Source organism: Hyla sarda, chromosome 7, assembly GCF_029499605.1.
Source record: "Hyla sarda isolate aHylSar1 chromosome 7, aHylSar1.hap1, whole genome shotgun sequence".
Taxonomy (NCBI): domain Eukaryota; kingdom Metazoa; phylum Chordata; class Amphibia; order Anura; family Hylidae; genus Hyla; species Hyla sarda.
Genome location: NC_079195.1, coordinates 232,436,550 through 232,453,114, shown reverse-complemented (window position 1 = coordinate 232,453,114; position 16,565 = coordinate 232,436,550). Strand labels below are relative to the sequence as shown.

Genomic DNA, 16,565 nt, shown 5'->3' with positions numbered 1-16,565 from the left:
TTCTTTTCCATTTGAAACACAGAGCTCTCTGCTGAGTCACGAGCACAGTGCTCTCTGCTGACATCTCTGTCCATTTTAGGAACTGCCAGAGTAAAAGGAAATCCCCATAGCAAACAAATGCTGTTCTGTGCAGTTCCTAAAATGGACAGAGATGTCAGCAGAGAGCACTGTGCTCGTGATGTCAGCAGAGAGCTCTGTGTTTCAAAAAGAAAAGAATTTCCACTGTAGTATTCAGCAGCTAATAAGTACTAGAAGGATTAAGATTTTTTAATAGAAGTAATTTACAAATCTGTTTAACTTTCTGGCACCAGTTGATTTAAAAAAAGAAAAAAAAAGTCTTTCCTTTCACCGGAGTACCCCTTTAAGCCAGTACATAAACAAATTGATTTGGTGCCAACAGCTGAAGAAAATATAGTATATACCATGTATCATGCGGCAATATTCTGCTCATTCTTTTCAGTTTCATACAGAACATTCATCTACCACCAGGTTTTGTCTTCCAGTAGGTGATAAGACCACGTGATAATTCAGGTATAATGTCCACACATAGTCATGGCTACTCAGAGGCTGCAAGTTTTTGATGTTCTTTATGTGATAACCTTCTGATCTAAAGATATTCACTTACCCCTCTACCCATAAGTCCGTTGTTGAACGGCAGCCCGATAAAACTGAATGCAGCCTCTTGGATAAAGTATGGGTTGAGGATACGGATCTCATTCGGCTCTCGTGGCACTCGAGTGGCAACTGACTTCCAGAACCCATCCGAGGCGCTCTGAAAATGAGAATAGAAAGAATGTGTAAAGAAAATTCCATCTTATGTTCCAGGGGAGCAAATATGTAACCCAGGTCAGTCTCCCCAATGTCCCACTCCTGTATACGGCTGAGGCGAAGTGCTGGTGACATCTCGTACAAAAATAAACTTTTATGGTAAAAAAAAACATTGGTAGAGATTCATCAAAACTTGTGCAAATTAAAAGTCAACCAGTTGCCTATAGCATCCAATCAGATAGCTTCTTTTGTTTTTCAGAGGACTTTTCAAAAATGAAATATTGGTTGCTATGGGCAACTGGTTGACCCAATGTTCTAGAAATTGGTTTAGAATTCAGAACATTCTTCTGGCAATTTGTTATTGTTTTATGCCTTTTTTAATTTAAGCTTTTATTTTACCAAAACAGCCAAAAATAATAAACATACTCTTAATTTTTTAGAAACGTGTGCACTAATGGCCACTTTTACATAGACTTTAATATAAGACATTATTAAACAAAAAACTTTTTAGACAAAAATATTTTTTAACCGTAAAAATGGTCAAATTATGGGTAATAAAAACCAACTGATTTTACAATGTTTGATCGCAGTCTAAAGGAGTTCTCCATTTTGGTCATCCTTTGATAATAAACCAATCACCAGCCATCCCACAGGGCATTACACAAGGTTTCTTTGTGGGTTTTAATTCCCTTCAATTTATTTTCCACGGTATTTACTAAGGTTTCCCTACATTTTCCACTTTTCCCTACATTTTGCTTTTTTTTTTTACACATGCTCTGATCTGTCGGGTTTTCCTCAGCTCAAATCCATCACATTTTATGGGGAAACCTTAGTAAATATGTTGGGTTTTTGTGAAAATATCAGGAACACTCCCCTTTTCGGAGACTACGCCCCCTTTTCCCAACGGCCATGCCTCCTTTTCGGGTTTTCTTAGCAAAATGGAGAGTTAGTCAGGTTTTTTCAATTCTGGCGCAAATTCTGGCGCAGACAGAATTTCTGGCGCAATGCGACAGAATCTGGCGCACAACCCGACAAAACATGTCGGGTTTGCAATAGTAAATGAGGGCCAATGTCCATTTACATCTAAAGGTTATCTGTGTAATGCAGGACCAGTCCTCCAGAGAGGGAGATGCTCATCCTGAAGAACATCCTGAATTATTTACGAATTATGAATTATTTACGAATCATAATTATTTTATGAAATAATTATTATTAAATCCCCAATATGGTGCACAACGTTGGGTATTCTGAACTGAACAACCCTCTTACTTCTAGGTGGTGACCAGTTGTGTTTGCATCTGTGCTTCACTATAGAAACCTAAAGTCATAATACCAGACAAGCTGTCACACCGTGTCATCTACTATTGTGTAAAAGTTTGATCCCTGGTTCTGCTTTCACGTAAATTTGCAGTCGGGATACCAAGAGTCTGTAATTACTGATTCACACAGAGGAGTCTCTGAATCACCCTCACTGGCTCTGACATGTCTCTGACGCTTCTCTTCCCTCTGTGATTCCATCACTCAAATCTCTGAGGCTTCTGGATCCATTAGTCCTATGTGAACCGAAGACAGATTGTCCTCTTTAATCTTGTAACCTTGTAAGTGTCATTCATACTTTTCTTGTTCTTCATTACGTTAATTGTTATGTTCCTACAGAAAAGCCAAGCTATCTAAAACTCATCTTCTCTTTCCATCGTCTTTTCAAACACACTCACCGGCCTGGATTTACAGATATTTTGGTGACAACCATTGATATGATCTGCCCATAATGACCAATCAGAACTCAGCTTTCATTTCCTAATGAGCCCTGGTAAAATTAAAGCAGAGCTGTGACTGGTTGATGTGGGCAGATGACATTAGTTTTGGCCAACACATCTATAAATTGGGGCCATAGGGGAAGATTACCTGAGTTGTAAAAGATGACCATCGAATGAAGTGTGGTTTATAGCAACAAAGGTCACATGCACCATAGAATGATGCAGCCTCTTTGTTTAGGGATTAGAGTAATGGAGATACAACAGGGATCCAGAATGTTGCCTTCCTCTGGATCAATACAGTAGGTAGGGTTATTTGTTCAACATGATGGACTCCTGTCTTCTTTCAACCTTATGAACCATGTAACTATGTCCAAACTCTCATATTCCATCCTCTTTACATATGTGCCTCTACAATTAAAAAAAAAACAACTTTTGCTTCGTGTTTACGGTTTCCATGTAGACCTATGTGTCCTAGGGGATTTCAGGCTACAAAAATACCCTGAGTGTTTTGATATTGGAGCCTACTCCCTAGACATCATCTTCTAGTGCAGTGGTCTTCTAGTGCAGTGGTCTGTCTAGCGCAGTGGTGTGCATTCACATCACATTTTCACTCTGCCAACAGATGGATCCAGCGGGTGAATGTTAAAAACTGCCTGCTGCCATATCCCTGCTGTACCCCATTCATTTTGATGAGTCGACAAGAGTCAGCTATTGACTCCAGTCAACTCATGTTCTGACCGTTTCCATTTTTTATGGCCCGTACTGAAAACAGTGGTCTGCTGTGTTTTTTTTAGTCTGGGCTTAAAAACGGTTACGGTCAGAAAATGGGCACAGGTCCAGCAGGCATATGGTTTTAAAGTTTTTCCTACAAATTCGGCTGCTGGAGAGTGAAAACGTGAAGTGAGTGCACCGTCACTCTATACTCCCAATAAGCCAAATAAGTATTTGTTCAAACTGCATTACGTTTAGAGCACAAATCATTTCTTGTTACTTTCTGGCCGTTTGCTGGGTCGATGGTGGTTAAGTTTATACCTCATTTAGTAATGCTGAAATCTGATTCCTCCCAAGTTAAGTATGAAAAAAAATTCTGTTTATCAAAACTAATGCATCTCATTGTGAATAGATGAAATGATGGTAAGTGTGCGCCAGCAGAACGAGGTGTGAATGCGTCTAGTGCATTGTAAATATCAGCGGAATACATCCAGTCCATCCGGCCATGTGGGCTGCCACATAATAAAAGGTTTGGTCTGCGGGGGTCTGTCACATCTGCACTTAAACAGCGATTGTTATCCTCATTCATAGTCATTTCTGGTAACAGAGTCGTCAGTGAAGCCAAAGGCTCTGGGTGCATGAACCTCGACCATGAGAACATCTTGTGGTGGTTTTACTGTTATATCATTTTCAGCCTTTAAATAGAAATAGTTGGACAATGGCAGCTGTTTCATATTTGTGCCTAAAAGCACAAAACGACCCAAGGTGGTAGATTTACAGGAACAGTTGGCTTGAATATAAGACCTTGCTTCACTCGAAGGCAGGAGCTACACTGAGACAAAAGAAGTGGCATATCCAGTGACAGACTTTTTCTGTAGCCCTCAGGAATAATGGACGATGTATAAAGACTTGTGCGGATGCGGAATTTATTAAACTAAGGGCACATTCACAGGTACACTGTTTGATGCTGCAGATTTGATGCTTAAATTTGCACCGAACACTGTACATGTGAATAAGCTCTTACACTACGGAGAATCTGTATAAGGAGAAAATTCTGTGTGGATTCTGACTTGCACCGCACGATGACTGACTTTAATCAGTGCATTCATTGAGTTGGGACAGGGCCTCAAATTGCCATGGATATTGGCGCCAATGTTGGATAATTTCTGCTCCACGCAGAAGATTGTGAATCCACAATTCAGAAAGAAAATTTTCCTCACAGAAATTCCTCAGTGTGAATTGACCCTAAAAGAAAAACGTTTTATTGCCTATAGCAACCAGTCACAGTGGAGCTTTCATTTGTTATGACTCCTGTGGGACATGGAAGCCGTCCTATGATTTGTTGCTTAGGGCAACAAATACAATTTTTTATAGTTTTTTTTTTTTTCCATTAACCGCCTCTGTGTTTTTTTAATGTGAATATTTGCAGTCGGTGTGTTGTTCCGCCCTAAAAACTAAGTCTTCCTGGCTCGTATGTTAGTTTTCTATGTGGAACTGCATCCCTAGAAAAGTAAACCAAGGGCAGTAACAGATTCTAGTATTTACTGAAGATCTGTCAACTTTGTCTTTATTCAAGCAGATAGCAAAAGGTCCATAATTGAGCTAAGGAGAAATATTTTTAGTTCTCCAAGATGGGTTTAGACTCCAGCCCCTTCATCATTAAACATTCCTAAATAAGGGAAAGGACAGGTGCTGATTCTGCAGAAAATGCTAGGTTTCGGGGCTCGTGCACACTACAGATATTCTGAATTAATTCTGAGCAGAATTTGCTAGTAGCAAAATCCCATTGATCTCATTGTGATTGTGCTGCTCACTGCATACTACAGAAGTTTTGTAGCAGATCTACAGTACTTTAACGCGGATCTCGATTATGCTAAAAATTGCAGATTGCAGATTGATCCCTCTCCCTCCAAGCGATCGCTCCACCCATTGAAGCAGACAGGCTCCCTGTCATCAGCTGACTAGTGATGTCAGGTCTCGGCCGCATTGCAAGCTGGGAAAAGTCAGAGACAACAGTCATTTTGTATGCTGTTAAAAATAAATATTGGGGTGAAAATCACAGAAGAATTGTGAGAAAACCGTCACACACAGGTACAGACACTATATTATGAACTACACTAACTTTACAGCCCCTGTAGCATAGTCAAATAAAAAAAATCCTGGAATACCCCTTTAAGGAGTCATTTTTAGTACATAAAATGATTTACAAATATGTTACAGATTATATAGGATATCACATGAAGGGAAGGTAACACAATGTGCGATGATGGACACAAACATTGTAAACAAAACTTGCACTGGGCATTTTTCAGCACAGCCTTCCTTGGTGTTTTGTCTGTACAGTGTTTTAACAGAATTTTCCATAGATTCTGCAATGGAGGTTCCTAATGGAAACAACAGCACCATGTGAATGAGGCCTTATGGGCTTTGTTTTGTAAAATAATAATTTGGATCTCACTAAGCCGCTCACACCAGGTCTAAGTAGAGGACACAAGCAGATCCTGCTTTATAGGGACTTTAGTTTTATCTGTAGAATGTCACAGTGATGACACGTGAGCTGTCAGGTCATTCAGCGCAGCGTTCCTGCGGTGATGTCACTTACAGTTATTGCTGGGAATCATAGCCTCAGTGTAAGCTCTTACTTTCTCATATTGCAGAGATGTTGAAACGCTTTTGGCTTCTGATCTGAAGCTCTTGTTTTCTCTGGGTGGTATTCTCTTTTTCCTGTCTCTTGTATGTCCAGAATTCCCTGCCACAAAGTGCAGACACACACCCAAGTCAGCGTAATTATAGTGGTGAGAATGCGGATTTATACGATGTTCTGGGCTTGTGTCGCCCGCCCACTACAATTAGCAATTCATTAGTTGTATTTATAACTGAGATGAACGTTCTTCAGTATGGTGAAGTAGAACGGTCAGACTACGAGCAATTATGGCGGATAAGGGGGAGGACACAGCTAATGGCGCTGACACAGCAAAAACAATCCATACTGGCAGCAGGCAACCTAAAGGAGAAGGAAATGCTGACAGTATGGGAGGAATGAGGAAAGACCTCAGATGACCTTAAGGACTAAGGAAAGTGAGAAGATGAAGTGATGGAGATGATTGGTTTCTGTAAGACAAAAGCAGCAACAACGTGGAATTCTTAAGAGTCAGCAACAACAAGTGATACATACATGCAGCCAATATTATCACTATTACACTACGGATTGCTACTATAACTTGGTCAATGGAGCCAGGGCCTATCTACACTCTCCTCTAAAAATGTGTAGGGTAGTTGGTAAAAAAAACAACAAAAAAAACTGATAAGCTAAAGGAGAAAAAAATACATAGATATCAAAATATTGATATCTGGAATTTAGTTGTAGACATTTTTTCTTAGCTCCCGTTTGCATCTGCATCGTAATTTAAGTTTAGTTATAGCAGTGGAGCCAAAAAAACTAACTGCGATACCGGATCCCATAAGTCAGACACAAACAGTTCCAGATGAAGTCTATTGACGCAACATCATGGTGTGGATTATGGTGTCCGGGATTCTTCTGAGCAAAATATCATCGTGTGTTGGCACTATTTTGTCTGACACTTTTGACAGAATGCGATGCATGTTCTTACCATATGATATGAACACGGCCTTAGATAGTTAACTCTTCTTAAAACCTATGTCCATCCGTAAACACCATGTTACAGGTAGACTGTTTTCTTACATAAAAAGCTCCAGAACTGTAGTCACAAGTCTGCATGCTTCAAAGTTGAACTCTCTCACCATTACCTGCATGCTTGGGAATGTCCACACTATATAACACTATAGTAATTTCCTTACAGGCACTGGGAGCTTAGCCATGACTAAGACTTGTTATCGCTTCTCGGCCTTTTGGCTAAGATCAAGTGTAGTATCTGTTCTTATCAGTTTCATGCCAGTGGAGAGTCACGCCGGTGTGGGGCCGGTGGGGATGGGTGCTGCATGGAGGGGGCAGGTGTTCCGGTGCCACAACACCAGCTCAAAGGCTGCCCTGATGTGACCTGTTTCCTCCGGGTCTCGCCATGAGGTTGGGGGGTGTAGAGCCCAGGTACTTTTGTGCCTCGGAGAGTGGTGACCCCGAGGTGCTGAAACTCACTGGGTGTTATAACTCACTGAGTGAACGCACTGCACCATTACTCTTCACCCTTGGCATCCCGGCCTTCTGGCTAGGATCATGGAAATTTTTATAGATCCGGCCGGATGACCAGGCAGTATATCTGCACTCATTCACTATTTTTGTATGTCACAGTGCCACGTTACGTGTTTTTGTTTGTACACAGGATTTTGAGGATGCGGTAGCCCTTCTGGGTGTCCCTCTTGGCGGTCTAGGGGAGGTGTGTGTGGCCATTAGGTTCCTCACCTCCCTGCAACCCCTGGGCATCTTGGCTTTGGTCATGTTGCCATCAGTATACGGCTCCTCGGCTGATACCTTGGTTAATGCCTAGGTTGAAGCCAGGTGCATTTGCGGCCCCTTAGTAGCTTCGGCGAAAAAGGGCATCGAACCTGGATCCTTGCAGGTGCCTTTTGGCCCGGAGGTGAAGGGTAGGTTTGTTGGGGGCCTCTCTCCTGTTGGAGAAGGGCTTAGCGATAGACCGCATCCTTTGTGCACGTTTTTTTTAGTGTGACACGTTTGCACTTTTTCTTGCACTTTGGGTAATAGAGAGCACTTGCCTCGGCTCTTAAAAAAAGAAAAATGACTAAGACTTGTTAACAAGTCTAAACGCGTTGGTGCGTTTCGTTTGTGTGTTTTTACTCCCTGATTTATGTTTGCTGCACTTGGATGTTAAGCTTTTTGAAATAAAGACTTGGATTTTTTATCTAATGTTGGGACTCGGAAGTCTATCCTCATTTTCCCCCACTGGGAGCTTATGCCTAATACTGTCCATGGGACAAGCTTGAGTACCAGGCACAAATTTGGGAGTGCAATACTTGCAAGTACTGCTGTCCATGTAATACAGTAACGGCTCAGGTGCATCAAAATGGAAGCCACTCATACAGGGCTAAAAGCATGCAAGACAGCGCTCCATAGCAAAAAAACAAAAGGACAAGGGGAAAAGTCAGGTGTGAATAGTGCTAACCCCCGCGGTTGTCCACACCATACACAATAATGGAAACGGCATATACGATCAGGTCCTCCTGCAGCCCTCCTGCCCAGGTGAATAGTAAGTTGAAAGGATGCTTCAGAACATAAGTGCAAGGTATCCGGTGCTGAAATGGACCGACAACCAGGCAAAAGCAAATGGCGTTTATTAGACCAGCATGGAACGTACGTTTCACAGCATGAACTGCTGCTTCATCAGGCATACTGATGAAGCAGCAGTTCATGTTGTGAAACGTACTTTGCGTGCTGGTCCAATAAACGCCATTTGCTTTTAACTGGTTGTCAGTCCATTCCAGTGCCGGATACCTTGCACTTATGTTCTGAAGCGGCCTTTCAAGTTACTCATACAGGATGGCTCTCTTTTCTAACTTCTTAGATCTCTATATGCCCCACTAGGCCATATAGATAGGGCATGTTTTAAAAGGGTTATCTGGGCATTTAAACTGATGGCTTCCCCTTAGGATAGACCAAGAATATTAGATTGGTGAAAGTCCAACTCCTGGCATTCCTGTATGAAAGAGCCGTAGCGTTCATGTGAGCACCGCAACCTCCTCAGGTTTTATCCTTGCGTGCCCTTACATCACCGCATTAGTTTCAGCAGTGCGTCATTTCTCTATTCACTTGGATGGCTGAATAACCCCTTCCTCAGATAATGGAGCCGTCACATGACTAAATACGATCATCGCAACCATCTCCCTAAACTTTTTTGATTAAAAAGTTATAATGTCAGGGACCATTGTCAGGACTATTCCTACTATAAGACCAACTTGAGGCTCAGTCCCGATGTGAAGACCTAAGTGTCCTTCTTGTTGAAAGCTCCGCATTTATTTACAAGGAATGATGTTTGGAATATGTGAGAGCGTGGGAGGTGGGTGCTGCACCCGGACTTCTATGGATTCAGGCAGCTGTTTCCTATTTCTCCAAGCATCTGCGTTCTGGTAACTGCGGAGTCCAAGTCTGGACGCACAAGACTCCTTTTTTTCTGATCTTTATCACTTATTTACTTTCCCCTGCGTAATAATTTTTATTCAGCAGAGTTTTCAGTGCTTTACGTGAAACAATTCCCCCTCTACGACGCTGAGTACGTGCTTTCTCATGTAGCCCTGTATTTTTACAGATCAAGATGTTGATGAATTAAAATGAGTGCTGTCATTTCCCCGAAGGCAGAGTCCACCCATCATACATCAACCAGGAGGCTACTGTGACCGCACACCATCCTTATCTCAGCCATCAGTGGCTTGATGGCTCTTTCCTAAAAAATTCCACCAATTCCCATATCCATCCATCCTAAAGAAGGATCAGAGGTCAGTAACCTCAGCCTCTTTTCAATTTATGAGATTAAAAAACCAGGAGAAAAAGCTTCATAAATTGCCCATTTGTGTCCAGATATGTCTGCAGTCTGCAAACCCGGCCAAGAAATACAAAAAAAAACATTGTGTGAAACTTTCCAGATGCCTCAGTGACATTTCTTCATGTGGTACGAGTGACAAGGGTGAGGTGGCGACGCTGAGACGTTCTGGAAAGAGTTTCCGTTTGTTAAGAGATAATAAAATGGTTTTAAAAAATTTTCATTTTCTAAATGGAAAATGTTGCAAAGAAAGAAAAATTGTATTTAGGAGGTAGAGTTATGTGGGCGGCTGTAAAGATGAACTCTGCAATAATTAGCCTTTGGATCATTTCACATATCTCTGACCCGGGTCCAGCAGACAAATGAGGGCGCTATGGGTTTACAACAACTGGAGGGAGAGATTGTTGCCTTGATCCAGTACAGGCTTGTACAGTTATGTTGTTTCTGTATGGAACGGGCTATAACAATGCACTGATAATGCTAGGCATGGAGCCAGCAGGGAAACAGTGACAGGGTCCTCATATAATAGTAACACTTAGGCCAGGACTACAATGTGGCATGCATTTTCTTACAGCCACCGTGTCCTAAAGTAATAAAACCTATGTGCACAAGATGACAGCCATGTAACTCTCGACCAGTGTTTCCCAACCAATATGCCACTGGCTGTTGCAAAACTACAATTCCCAGCATGCCCTCATGCATGGAGGCAAACAGTGATCTAGAGTTACAATTTAAATACAGACTTAAAGTGAATGTATCTTTTTTGCTTACATGTTTCTATTTCCTGATTGTAATTGTTTTGTTTCATATTTAGTACATTATTATGGAGGCGGCCATCTTGCCTAAGCAAGGAAACAATTGACAGGAGATGTCCCATTGACATGAACTAGAAACATTACCGAGCATGCTTTGTGACCTTTGCAGAGGTCATTCTACAGGGAGGGGAGCCTGAGCTCCTATTGTCTTTTCCATCACCTGGTGTCACCTCTCACTGTAATGCTTGTTACACTCTGCGCTCCGGCCGCAAGCACCGGCCGTGAGCGCAGAGTCCCTGTGTCCCCGTCTGCCGGCAGGGCCGGGATTCGCATTGCGGGACGCGCCCGCATGCGAGTCCCAGACCGTCACTCACCATGTTCCACTGCCGCCTCCTCTCCTGTGTCTCAGCTCCGGCACGCGCGTCCCCGTCTCCTAGGGCGCACGCGTGCCGGAGCTATGAAATTTTAAGAGCCAGTATGCCCATAATTACTGTTTGCACCTGACACTACATTATAAAGTCGTTGCATCTCCCACGCTTCCCTGCCGGATCTTCAGTGCCCCAAGCCTGAGATTAAGCGACCCTTATAGCCTGTTAGCCTTACCCGTGTTTCCAGACCTTCCGCTACATTATTAGACTCTGCACCTTTGCCGCCTGCCTTGACCTTCTGCTACGTTTGACTATGCTACTGCCTTGCCCAGCTACCTGTGTGGTCGATCCGTGTCGGGGGTAGCAACCTGGGTGTCGCCTGCCGCAGAAAGCCCATCCTGCCTTGCGGCGGGCTCTGGTGAAGACCAATGGCACCTGATTGGTCTGTATTGGTGACACCCCCTCTTATCCATTGATTCCATTGATTAGGAACGTACCACTTTCTCCTTGTAAACAATGTATTTCAGCCATTTGAAATCTTGCCACTTGAACCCGGCCAAGACAAAAAGAGAGTCCTTCTCATATTGTTCAAGCTTCTGAATGGCTCCTTCTGGATATGTGATTCTCAGCGTTGTTTTACTCCCCACGTCCTTCTCAAACCCTTTTACCGGTGCAGAATTTAACCTGAAACAAAGGGAAATCCATGTGTCATGATCGACATCTAGTTTATATCTAATTTTACATGAATGGGAAGAAAACTTACCGAACCACAACCTCAAACTCGTCAATTTTAGATCCCAGAGATTTGTTGGCGAGCACCCCTCCATTCCCCACAATGATGCATCGACGACAGCTCAGGCTGAGGGAAAAAGAGTCAGATTTAGATACATCTGTGTAACAAAGACAAGTACAAGGAATGTAATAATTCCAGAAATAAAATTCAAAATTTCAGACCCTTTCACTTTTTTCATATTTTGTTATGTAGCTCCTTGTGCTAAAAATATTCTAGTTTTCCCATCATTCTGCGCTCAATACCTCATAACAAAAAAGATGATTGTGATGGGCTCTGGCTGGGCCACTAAAGGACATTCACAGAGTTGTCCCTAAGCTGCTCCTGTGTTGTTAGGGTCATTGTCTTCTTGGAAGGTGAACAATCCCCCCAGTCTGAGGTCCAAAGCTCTGGATCAGGTTTTCATTAAGAATTTCTCTATACGTTGTTCCATTCAGCTTTTTCTCAACCCGATCAGTACTTCTCTGTAGGGACGGTATTGTACAGATGATGGGCAGTACCTGGTTTCCCCCAGACATGATGCTGCCCCCACCATGATCACTGTAGGAATGGTATTGGGCAGGTGATGGGCAGTACCTGGTTTCCTCCAGACATGATGCTGCCCCCACCATGATCACTGTATGGATGGTATTGGGCAGGTGATGGGCAGTACCTGGTTTCCTCCAGACATGATGCTTCCCCCACCATGATCACTGTAGGGATGGTATTGGGCAGGTGATGGGCAGTACCTGGTTTCCTCCAGACATGATGCTTCCCCCACCATGATCACTGTATGGATGGTATTGGGCAGGTGATGGGCAGTACCTGGTTTCCTCCAGACATGATGCTGCACCCACCATGATCACTGTATGGATGGTATTGGGCAGGTGATGGGCAGTTTATTAGAAGAGCTGCGACTTTCTTATAGACGGCATATTTCCTAACCTAACTATTTTCAAAAGCTCTGCTTGCTGCTATAGAATAAGATCGTTGTTATTTATGTCCATAATAAAAAAAAATCTCCCTAGACCAAATACTCACAGCTGAGTGTTTGCTACAGTTGTTTCCAGTCTAGAAAATCCTCTGTGAGCTAAACAACTTGAATTTCATACTTTTTACCTGAATTTATTAATACAGGATAGTAGGGAGATTGGTGAGGCTGCATTTAGCTTAGTTATCACCCTACAATAAAACCGTATAACAGATGATGTGTGAGCAGGACTAGGTCAGGTGGGGGATTAAAAATAAATAAATGTGTCTCTGATTGTACATAATCATAACTAAATCAATTTCATCCAGTGTTTCCCATCCAGTGTGCTTTCCAGGCATGCTGGAATTTGTAGCTTTTCAACAGCTGGAGGCAGATTGATTGGTGGGAAACACTGATGTAATCTCTAGTAGAGAATCTTGGCCAAAGGAAGAAATAGCAAATTATCACTTTACTACAGTTTCCTTTAGGATGTGAATGTTTATCTTTAGACACCTGGGATATATGTAGATGTTGTTAGGAGAGGTTGACACTACGCCTGGAATACCTGTCACAAAGCATGGCTGCATGATGAATAACTGAGAAGGTTTGTATAGACGCCTAAACAATCTGTAACACAACTGCCCCATATATTACAACACTCCATGTCCTATGTAAATAAGCAGTCATGAATTATGGCAGAATCATGGGTAGTGGGGGAGGCACGTGGAAAGTGGGACCCAGAGTGTGGACGGCATTAATAATAATACAGTCCATGTGTTAGAGGGATTTGAGGAATGTGATGCATTCTCCTCCGTTCATCTGATGTGTGCATCACATTTCTAGCAGCCAGGAAACTAAAGCAATTCTGGAAATGTATAAAATGCTACCTATGAAATTAAGAAAAGGTTTCTGCATAATCATAGTTGCTCTAATTCAGTGTTCAGTGACCTGCAGTTCTCCAGCTGTTGCAAAACTACTTCACTCATCATGCAGGCTACCAGAGCATGCTAGAAATTATAGTTTTGCAACAGCTGGAGGGCCATGGGTTGAGAAACACTGCTGCATTTATAGAGGCATACACAAGCCTGACTTCCAGGGGACTATTTCCATATATTCTGCACTCAATTCAGGTTTTGCGGTTTGCATAGATCCTAAAGGGAAAAAATGACATTCAGAAATGAAAAATGAAAACTTTTAAAGCCGAGTAATTCCCCACCCTGCTTGATGTCATTCAATAGTAATCTTAAATGCTGCTTACACAGGGGGTAATGTGGGGGTCAACTGCTGGATACCTAATGCGGGGGACATCTGCTGCCTACCTAATGTGGGGGACATCTGCTGGATACCTAATGTGAGGGATATCTGCTAGATACCTAATGTAGGGACTTCTACTGCCTACGTAAATTTGGGGACTTTTGCTACCTACCTAATGTGGGGGACATCTGCTGCCAATCTAATGTTGGGGAACTTCTGCCTACCTAATATGGTGGACTTCTGCTGGCTACCTATTATGGCGGGTTATCTACTATGTTCCTGCCTAGCTAATATGGGAGGCTATCTACTACCTACAAGCTATTGTGGAGACTAACTACCAAGCTGATAGGGAGGCTACCTACTACCTATATAGCTTATATGGGGGGTTTCATAAAGGGGACAGCTGTCTGGGGGATTTACTTTTGTATTTATTATGTTATATATATATATATATATATATATATATATATATATATAAAAAGCCCTTATCCTAATAAAAACTGAAAACACCCCCTTTTTTACCATTAAAAATCCTTTAAAAAATCACATGACATTTAAAAAAAAGTGTTGTACTCGTACTTGGTCTAAAAAAAATATAATCAGGACATTCCTATATTAAACAATTAGGGTAAAGAAAAACTATTTTTGGGCAAGGGAGGTTCTTACTGCAAACAAATCTTTTTGGTGATTTTACGGTGTACTTCTATGTTGATCTTGTAGGTATACTCCATAATAACCAGTACATAGATAACCCTGGGTTCCCATACACAATGGTTACTATACTGTACCTGTCAAGAGCTGGCGTCAGACGATATTCTTTCGTAGCGGACAAGATCGCCTTGATTAGATTATCTGTAGGAAAGAAAGAATTCAATGTGATGTTAAGAGACGAAGCAAAAGTTAGAGGAGGTTTAGAGATAAATCACCTAAGATTAAATGTCAGCAGGATCTTTCTACACCTGCTTAGATTGTCAGCTCCTCGGGGAAGTCGAGCCTGTCACCTCTTGAATTCTAAGCCCTACGTGTGGAACAGGCGAATGCCACAAGACCCAGATAAATTCACATACATTACAAACACGGCACTGAACTGACAGACTTATTACCATGTTGCCTGTTTATGGGAAAGTCGCATTTCATTAAAAAAATAACAAAAAATTAATCTTTTACCGACAGAAGCATTATGTAAGCTACACAGTCACCAACCTAAGGACAACTTCTAATATTACATAATAAATATGGCAGCTTGAGAAAATCTACCCTAGTATGTCCAGAAGTGGGAACCTGCCCCAATTTTTATTGCACAGTTAGGGCTTGTTCACACTGCAGACATTCCTCTGGAGCAGAGTCCAATTTTTTTAATGGAATTCTGCTGCTCTGTGCACACTGTGGAGTCGCTTCAGCAGAACTCTGTCGGTCAAATGAATGCCCAAAAAAATGAGCATGTTCATAAGGTGTGCGGAATTTCACTGGACCGCGTTGCATTTGATGAGATGGCGCACATCCATGCAGAAGTACCGCCAATGGTCATGGTGTTCCTGCTGCAAGGGAACATTCAGCAGGTGGAACTATACCATAAACAAGCTCTTAAAACTGAAGACATTAATCAAACAGTCCTGATTCTGAATCGTCTATTTAGTTTTTTTCTATACAGCTCCTATGCAAATCTGATGGCCCATGCAGTGAATAAGCCAGTGGCCAAAGGCTGTCCGGGTATGCTAGGAAATGTCATTTTGCTACAGCTAAAGGCATACCGGTTGGGAAACACTGGGATAGGACATGGATTTAATCACTTAAAAGTAATGGATCTCCTAGATTTTTTTTTTTTTTATAATTAGGGCCAAATATTGAAATATGTTTTTGTTTATCTTATCAGTTTTTTTTATTTTCTATATGTTGTATATATTTTTGTACATTGTTTTAGGGACAGCCTGAGCCGTTTTTAACAGCATTTCGAGATACACTTAACAGCATGGACATAGACACAATAGACAGGACCTGTCCCACTGACATGAATGGGAAACATTACTGAGCGTGCTCTGTGACCTTTAAAGAGGTCATTCTACAGGGTGGCTGAGCTCCTATTGTCTTCTCTATCTACTGGTGTCACCTTTTGTTGGAATGCTGTGCTGATCACCTCTTCAGCAGCCTCTTCCTATCATCACAAAAACACAAAATGGGAAGTCTCAGCTTAGTTTTAGGCCTAGTGGCCAAAATGAGAGTTGCCGTGATCTCAGGATTGTTTTATAATATAGATTAAAAATATATATACCGTATTTATCGGGGTATACCACGCACCGGCCTATAACACGCACCCTCATTTTACCAAGGATATTTGGGTAAAAAAAGTTTTTAACCCAAATATCCATGGTAAAATGAGGGTGCGTGTGTGCGCGTGTATACCCCGATACATTCCCAGGAAAGGCAGGGGGAGAGAGGCCGTTGCTGCCCGCTTCTCTCCCCCTGCCTTTCCTGGGGTCTAGAGCCGTGCTGCCGGCCCTTCTCTCCCCCTGGCTATCGGCGCCGCTGCCCGTTCTGTCCCCCTGACTATCGGTACCGGTGCCCCATTGCCGGCGCCGATAGCCAGGGGGAGAGAAGCGTCCCCCCGTTGCCTCCCCCCATCCCCGGTGGCATAATTAACTGGGTCCGCGCTGCTGCAGGCCTCCGGCGTGCGTCCCCTGCGTCGTTGCTATGCACGGCGCGGCGCACTGACATCATGCGCCGTGCAGCGCATAGCAACGACGAAGGG

The 16,565-nt window shown here is 42.6% G+C and overlaps 1 protein-coding gene and 1 non-coding gene across 6 annotated transcripts in view; one reads left to right on the top strand and one right to left on the bottom strand.

Annotated features, from left to right (window-relative positions):
* The window catches only part of ST3GAL3 (ST3 beta-galactoside alpha-2,3-sialyltransferase 3), a 298,525-nt gene that overhangs the window by 13,420 nt on the left and 268,540 nt on the right, over positions 1-16,565 (bottom strand). For all 5 annotated transcript variants that reach the window (XM_056533074.1, XM_056533073.1, XM_056533075.1 and 2 more), the window contains 4 exons: positions 14,608-14,671; positions 11,590-11,685; positions 11,324-11,510; positions 626-772 (listed from right to left, as the gene is read on the bottom strand). In XM_056533074.1, the coding sequence (XP_056389049.1) occupies positions 626-772; positions 11,324-11,510; positions 11,590-11,685; positions 14,608-14,671 (494 nt within the window). The remainder of the gene's footprint in view (positions 1-625; positions 773-11,323; positions 11,511-11,589; positions 11,686-14,607; positions 14,672-16,565) is intronic.
* LOC130283541 (U2 spliceosomal RNA) lies at positions 7,091-7,278 on the top strand. The gene has a single exon (XR_008846731.1). It is a non-coding gene; the product is annotated as a U2 spliceosomal RNA (small nuclear RNA).